The sequence below is a fragment of the Euphorbia lathyris genome, chromosome 6, assembly GCF_963576675.1.
Source record: "Euphorbia lathyris chromosome 6, ddEupLath1.1, whole genome shotgun sequence".
NCBI classification, from domain to species: Eukaryota; Viridiplantae; Streptophyta; class Magnoliopsida; order Malpighiales; family Euphorbiaceae; genus Euphorbia; species Euphorbia lathyris.
Window position 1 is genome coordinate 85,271,972 of NC_088915.1, and position 8,931 is coordinate 85,280,902.

General features: G+C 31.0%; 1 protein-coding gene across 1 annotated transcript; it reads left to right on the forward strand.

Moving 5' to 3' along the window:
* Nucleotides 1-1,533: 1,533 nt before the first annotated feature.
* Nucleotides 1,534-2,073, forward strand: LOC136233127 (uncharacterized). The gene has a single exon (XM_066022707.1). It carries the CDS (start codon nucleotides 1,609-1,611, stop codon nucleotides 1,996-1,998), a length of 390 nt encoding a protein of 129 aa, XP_065878779.1. The 5' UTR covers nucleotides 1,534-1,608; the 3' UTR covers nucleotides 1,999-2,073.
* The last annotated feature ends 6,858 nt before the right edge of the window (nucleotides 2,074-8,931 follow it).

Below are 8,931 nucleotides of genomic sequence, written 5' to 3' on the forward strand. Positions count from 1 at the left end.
TAGATTAATTATGCAAGAGAAATTTAGATAATTAACTAATTATAATTTAAGTAAATTAATTGGGAAGGGTTTAAATACCGTAATCCTTGGACCCGCCCCGAATCCGAATTAGTCGGCCAATGTGGTTCGGAGTACCAGATGGTTTATAACCAAAAAATAAAATGATCAAATATAAATGGCATAATACCCATTTGGCTTCCTAAACTAATCCTTCAAAGTCAATTAGGACTTTAAACTATCAAAATCATCAATCAAGTCCCTGAATTAACAAAAAATCATCAATTGAGTCTCAATTCTAAACAAAAGTCATCAATTGAGGCCTTATCGAAAATCATTCGGTTGAACAGTTTCAGACTCTCTTCCTCAAACTCATTTTGAACCACACATAGATTATTACAGTCTATATCAAACATTCACGGTTTCTGATTTTATGACAGGATGGAGACTCAATTGATGATTTTTCTTAGTTTAAAGACATGATTGATGATTTTAATAGTTTAGGATTCTAATTGACTTTAAATGTTTAGTTTGGGGATCCAAATGGGTGTGAAATCAATATAAATTTATGAGATAAAAATAGAATATATAGAAGGCTCAAAGCGAGTTATAGTGTCATATTAGTGTTATATATATAATATAATAGTAATTGTATCAAACACATCAAGTCAAATAAATTATATATCTATTTGTTTTGTCTACTGTTTACTGTTGTTGGAAAATGCTGCTTTTCCAAAAAAATAGATTTACTGTTTTTATAAAATACTACTTTTCAGGTGTAAAAAGCAAATAGGAGCTCCCTATTCAAACACCTAAAATTCTTATTTTGAAAGTGAAAATGCAAAAAAGAATATGAAAAGTAGCAATCAAACACCCCCTATCTCTATAAATTGTATTATCACTTGTGTAGAACACTAACGAGTCATTTTAATAGATTATCTCTATAAATAAATTTATTTTTTAATATTATTTTTATTTTTATAATATAATTATCGAAAGAACAAAGTTTACTATGTTTAGAAAAAATTATTTTAAATTATTTATTTATATTATTTTTATTAATTTATATAATACATTTTTATTTTATAATTTATTTGTTAATTAGTTTAAAACATGTCCATCTAGACATTTTACATACTAACATCAATAATTTAATATAATTTTATCAAACACTAATAATTACACCGCTAATAACAATAATAAATGACTTACTAAGTGTGTGTTTGTTTCACTTTTTCAGAAGAGTATTTAATATTTCATTCTAAACCGCATAAAATATAGCGTTTGGTTAGGTTTATACCACCGCAACATTTAGCATTTTCTTTAAAAACTGCAACATTCTGGAGCGTTACAGCTAATAACTAACCATAACAATTAAAAAAAAAAAACTACTATTAGATAATTGCTGAGACTAGATCCTACACGGCATTGTCTGTGACCTGGCATAAACTTTTGGTCAACAAACACTTATCTTACGCTGCCACGTAAGACCCCCTTTTCTCTCTCTAACATGCGAGCTTCTCCGATAATGGCTTTTTTCTCCCTATTTATATCCCAATCTCTCCCTTCTCCCAAATCTCTTCACTCTCAACCCAAAATCAACAGATCGGAATGGGAAACTGCTGTATACGAGAATCATCGTCGTCGGTGATGTTCGCCGGAGAAGATTGGGGATCGCTGAAGAAATCATCGCCGTCATCATCAATCCACCGGAAAAATCACAAATTGATGGAAAAACAGAGGCTTCTCGGAGACGAAGATGAAGAGGAGAATATGGAACGAATCGGAACTTCTTCTTCTTCTTTGTCGTCGTCGTCGGTGAAAATTAAGATTACGAAGAGAGAGCTTGAAGCGTTAATGGAGAAAGTTGAGAAGGAAGGTTTGACAATGGAGGAAGTTATGGTTAATTTAGTTTTGAATCCTGTTAAATCTGATGATCAATTTCATCCTTGTCATCGGTCTTGGAAACCTGCTCTACAAAGTATTCCTGAGGTTAATTAAGTAATTAACTAATTTGTTCATTGATTCTGTGTATATATTGTTTTGATCAGTTAATATATATGAGGTTGATGGGAAGTGCTTCATATTTATCCCCGTAATCGAGCCGAGCTGTGCCAAGTTTTGGTTTGCTCATTTATTTTGGTTTGCTCATTTATCAACTCGGCAGAATATTAACGAGTTCAAACTCAATATTCTGCTCACGACCTTGTTCTTGTTAATTCAATTCATAAATTTGATTCTGCGAACAACTCAATAATTATATTGATTTGAAATTTCATGTAACGGCCTAACTTTGAAATCTACATAATTATGTTATTTTACATTTTTCTATTTATAGAAATTTTACTATTGAAAAGATAACCGATACAACCTTGCTCAAGATCGTCTTCATAAACTTTATAACCGAGTTTGTTCATGACCTTGTTCATTAACTTATAATCGAGTTTGGTTGCGAGTTTGTAAATTGAGTCGAACACAATCGAATTTTTATTGAGCCAAACACTGAGCTGCTCGGTTCATTTACAACCCTATTTATAAGAGGAGGTATGATAAGTTTAAGGATTTAAAAAATATATACGAAATGATGCAAAAATATCCTCTAACGTTAACGACCAGGAGCAATTTACTCTTAACGTTTGATATGGTGCAATTTTACTTTTAATGTTGACAACCAAGAACAATTTATGCTTAACGTTGATAAGTTGGGTCAATTTTAGAATCATTGTAAAACACAAATATTTTGTTCCTTATTCTGCACCGGTTGTATATTTTTAGGTTCTAAAAAAATCAATTTTTTTTTAATTTAATAATATAATTGAAGATTAATATTTTTAAATTCAACGATTTTTTTTGTGATATGTTTGTGATCTGCTACTAATTTTATAAAAAAAAAAAAAATACGTTTATTCATATGTTTGTGGTTTGTTACGAACGATTAATAAAATGAGGCACATGTAAAGTGTAGACGGATTCACGGTTAGAACAATTTGATGAATCATTTATCAAATTGACCCAATTTGACGATGTTAGAGATAAATTTGCTTTTTGTTGTCACTATTATAGTAAAATTGTACCATTTTAAACGTTAAGTGTAAACCGGTAATGGTATTTTTAGATCTTATTAAAAAAATACGGGTTGATGAAACATCTCAAAATGTTAAGGAGCCGGTCATTGATTAGATCAAATACCTCTAATATTTACATCTATGAGCAATTTTACCCTAACATCTAAAATGATGCAATTTTATTGTTAAATGTTGGTAGCCAAAATTAATTTTACTTCTAGCATTGACAAGTTAGGTCAATTGGAAAAATTATTCATTAAATTGTATCGTTCATGAATCTTATCATCTATACTTCACATCTACATCATTTTATTACTAATTAGTGATAGATCACAACCATATGATTAAACCTAAAAATAAAAAAAGTATATTGTATTTTATACGAGTTGGATAAAAAAATATTCATATTTCGTCGAATTTAAAAATATTAATCTCCAATTCTATTATTAAATAAAAAAATATGATTTTTTTTTAAATCAACTTATGTGTCATTGGTGCATAATAAGGAACAAAATATATGTGTTTTGTAATACTGTCTGAAATTGGCACAACTTGCCAATGTTAGGGGTAAAATTGCTCTTAGCTGCCAATATTAAAAATAAAATTGTATCATTTTAGATGTTATGGGAAAATTATTAAACGTTAAGGACAATTTTGCATATTTCCCAGTGTATTTAGCCCTTAATAGTTTTCTAGTTGGGGTAAACCATAAGTTTTGTTTGTGCTACCTTTCTTTCTTTTTTTTTTAATATGACATCACACCAAGTTGAATAATAATAATAATAATAATAATAATAATAATAATAATAATAATAATAATAAGTTATTTTTTTATAAAGATGAAATTTGACCCTAATGACCGCAGATTTAGCTCTAACATATAAAATAGTGTAAATTTAATTTTAATATTTCCGAGCAATATTTTAGTTATATGTTACCGAAAATTTGAAAATTTTGGTTTGCATATTATTTAACTATCACATCAGACCTTCCAAATAAATTTGTTAACAAACTGAAACAGTTTCATACATTTTTAATTGGTTATTTATAACTATATTGTAATATAGTAAATATTTTAAACACATTTAAAAAAATTATGATTAATTTATATGTGATATATTTAATTATTAGTATATAACAAAAAAATTTGATGATATATGATATATTTTAGACGTAATTTGATGATATATTTTATGTCATAATAAATCCGTCTTTTTAAACTTTTTTTGCAGTAATATATGTGAAAGTGACCCTTATATGTTAATTTTTTTTCCAGTGGAGTCAAGATTCTAGAAGTGCAACATAATGACCTTTTTTTTTTGTGTTGCTATTTACCACCCCCATTTTTTCTACTTACCGTCCATTTCTTACCATATTTGCCCTCCTTAATATTTTTGCCTAAAAAATTGAAAACTTTTCTCTCTCCCGAGCAAAATAAAAAGTAGACGGAGAATGGATCCGAGAAATCGAACCTAAAACTTTAAATATTTAAATTTTTTTTAAAAATTCAAAAAATATTCAAAATTTTTAAAAAATTCCGGAAATTTTGCCTTGGCGGGTCATTGACGCGCCACTCCTTTAGGGATGGCAAAGGTCAATGACCTGCCATCCCATGTCTAATGGCGGGCCATTTGGCCCACTAAGGCAAAATTTATGGAATTTTGAGATGTGTGGTAGAAGGGGTTTGAAACTTTTTTTTTCAAAATAAAAAGAAGGGGCTAATATATTTTTTTAGGGGCGATAAATAGAAAAAAAGACGGTAAATAGCAACCCACTTTTTTTCCTTCTAGAATGAGAGCCGTATTGTATGTCTTTCTATTTTTTTCACACCTCTTTGTTGAGTTGCAACTCAAAAGGTGACAACAAGTCGTGGAGATTGGAGCTATCTTTATTGTTTTTTTATTATAATAATAAGTCACTCCTTTTGGGTCGTTTAAATGTAATGTTTACTCAATTCTTTTTTATTTTATCAACGAGTTAGTTATGATTTTATGTTAAGAGATTTTATTAGTTTTCTTTACGTTTAAAATGGTAGTCAGCTTTTTATATCTATTGTACTTATTGCTAAAGGTTTCAATATCTAAAAAGTTTTGAGTTGGTTGAAATATAATGATTTTCAAAATGTTTATAAAATCAAATTCTCGATCTTTAGTTAATACTATCAATGATAAAAACAAATGTGAATCATGAGAAGTGATGTATGGTTTATAGACTCCAGATGCTCAAACCATATGTGTAACGACCCGGTCCGGAGAGGGTGGCGCCGGGGTAGAAGGCCTGAGCAAGGAGCGGCCCTAAGGGATGACGATGGGGGCAGGAATGAACTGAATCCTACATCGGAAATGGAGAGGGAGTGATTGGGGCTTATTAGTAAGATGATAATCCAATACATGAAGACGCGTTTTAAAGCTGTGAGGCCCAATGTGTTGGAATTGGACCAGAGCGGACAATATCTACATGGTATTGGACCAGGGTGTTACAATATGTGTGGGAATTGGTATGTTTACAAGCTTATATACTACTTTCTTGCATACGGTCAACCTTGGAAACAATACTAGAATGAAGGTTATTGGTAAAAACGTTGTGAAGTTGGTTTTGGAAGGGGTTAGCTACGTGATTGGAGATGTGTATTACGTACCTGAACTAAAAAACAACCTCTTGAACATATGAAAAATTTAGAAAAAAAAATGAGTGATAGTATTATTCAAGGATGGTGTGGAAAATAGCAGAGTTCATCATGAGTACAAACTGAATGTTTGTTCTGCTAGCTGAATCTTTAACACCCTAAGAGCATCTCCAACAGCCTCTTAAGTTGGCTCTTAAGTTAAAATTTGAGGAGGGAGAATGAAAAACCAGCTCCAACAGCCTCTTAGTGGCTCCTCAAATCACTAAGAGTCTTCTCATCCTCTCTATTAATAGAGAGCATCTCTCCACCTCTTAGTGCCTCTTAACTTCATTTTTTATTAATAATTTATTATTGAAGACTCTCTCTCCTTACACTTTTGGTAAATATAACAACAATTAATAATTTTAATGATAAAATAATAAATAAGGAGTGAATATAAGGAGTATTGTTGGAGATGATGTCTTAGTCACTCTTAAATCACTAAGAGTCAATTATTTATATTATTTTTAGGAAGTGTACTAAGAGTCTCTTGGAGATGCTCTAATCCTTAAATTTTGTGGAAATAGGGGGTCAAAACTACCCCTGACCAAGATGGTTCCGGTGGCCGGAGAGGTCTGGCCCCCTGTATACGCCCTGAGGATCCGGACTGTTAAAAATCCCTTAGAGCATTTTAAATGTGGAGTGTTTAGAAAAGTACTTAGTGAGGTGAATAGTGCTTGAAAGAATGTTTTGCTTTAGAGAGACAATGATTATTTGCTTTTTTTTTTATAGTAATGCTACCACTTTTTGGTACGTATTTGACATCTCTGCTATCTTATTTCTTTTTTAATAAAAAGTCAATTAGTATTAAAATATTCTATTATTCAATAAGATAATATTTATAATTAAAATAAATTAAATATAAAATAATGATTTGTGGGATTATAGTGTGTAGTTACTTAGATCTTGAAAGTTCTCACATGGTTTCAGTTTTTTTAGTGGATTGCTATATACTGCTCCTAAATTACTTATCACCGTCCCTTTTTGGACACATTTGCCCTTATCATTGTTTAAACTCAAAAACTAAAATTCTCTCAAATTTCTTCGAAATTTAAAAACCCAAATAACATTCATGGAATTTAAACACGGTAATGGAAAAAGACTAATAATTCCCCGAATAAGTATTTTTATTTTAAATCGAATCGAAAACACGAGTTCCATTTCCGGATTCGGAAAAAAAATTCATCCAAAATGTACTAAACGGGTGATTCACACCATTCCGCCTAGGCATAAACGGATGAACTATCTGTTTCTGCCTAGGCGGAAACGGCTGGATCACCCATTTCCGCCGCCATGGCAGAAATCACCCATTTCTACCATGGCGGCGGAAATGGGTGATCCACCCGTTTCTGCCATGGTAGAAACGGGTGTTCCACCCGTTTCCGTCTAGGCGGAATGGTGTGAATCACCCGTTTAGTACATTTTGGATGAATTTTTTTTTATATATTGATTGGATCGGTTAGTTTTTGGAGACGAATTTCAATTAGTGTAAATAAGAATGGTAGTTATTCGATTTCCTCGACGTTCTTGGGTTCATTTTTCATAAATCCAATTTTTGACTCGGGAGAGAGAGGATATTAAGTTTTTGAATGAAAAAATGCAAAGGACAAAAATGTCCAAAAAGAGGCGGTGATAAGTAATTTATTGGCGGTGAATAGCAAAACCTGACAAGTTGGATCAATTGGAGAAATTATTCATCAAATTATCTCATCGGTCATGAATCTTGTCATCTACACTTCACATGTGCGTCATTTTATTACTAATCAGTAACAAACCACAAACATATGATTGAATGTGAAATTAAAAAAAAATTGAAAAAATATATCGTATCTTTTACGAGTTGGAAAAAAAATTCGAATATTTCACTAAATTTAAAAATATTAATCTTCAATTCTATTATTAAATCACAAAAAAATATGAAATCTCTTTTTAGAATTAACTTACGTGCAATTGGTGTAGAATAAAGAACAAAACATCTGAGTTTTATAACAATGTCTAAAATTGAAACAACTTGCAATGCTAGGGGTAAAATTACTCTTCACTACCAACATTATGGATGAAATTACTATTTTAGACATTAAAGGTAAAATTGTTTTTGCGTTCAGGGTATTTTTACACCTTATTCTAAGAAAGAACAAATAAGATAGTCCATTTTTTTAAAGGGTTTTGCTATTCACCACCCCTAAATTACTTATCACCGCATTCTTTTGGACATTTTTGCCCTTTTCATTTTTCCATTCAAAAACTTAATATCCTCTCTCTCCCGAGTCAAAAATTGGATTTATGAAAAATGAACCGGAGAACGTCGAGGAAATCGAATAACTACCATTCCTATTTACACTAATTGAAATTCGTATCCAAAAACTAACCGATCCAATCAATATATAAAAAAAATTCATCCAAAATGTACTAAACGGGTGATTCACACCATTCCGTCTAGGCAGAAACGGGTGGATCACCCATTTCCGCCGCCATGGCAGAAATGATTTCTGCCATGGCGGCGGAAATGGGTGATCCACCCGTTTCTGCCATGGCAGAAACGGAGCTAGACGGAATGGTGTGAATCACCCGTTTAGTACATTTTGGATGAATTTTTTTTCCGAACCCAGAAATGGAACTCGTGTTTTCGATTCGATTTTCAAATAAGTAATGATAAGTAATTTAGGAGCGGTATATAGCAATCCACTTAAGGGTTTTCATATTTGATAATGATAATTTTGACACGTGTCTATCCAGCCCACTTCAAAGAGTCATTATTTTGTATTTGCACTTCCACTTTGGGCTTTACTCATTCTGCCCTTTTACAGCATAGGCCCAAATAGTTTCTAACATAACCAAATTTAAAATACTTTTCACTATATTTTGTTCTTTAAAATTCAATATTATTACTTTGATTTCCTAATTGTATATTTTTTAGAGTTTGTTTAATTCAATTATTGTTGTTGATGTATATATTAATTGATTAAATTTTTTTAGATAGTTATAAAAAATCATTTCTCAATTCATCTCAAACATTATCTAAGAGCATCTTCGAACGTTGTGAATTCAGAACTCTCTTTTGACTTTACCGCAACATCCACTCTTTGAATGAGACTCTGCAACTGTTTTGCTTAATCGAGCGTCTAGGTACAAGTTATGGTTACTTTGTTTTATATAAAAACAATAAAAAAAACGAGCTACAAAAAGAAGAAAAAAAATTGGTAC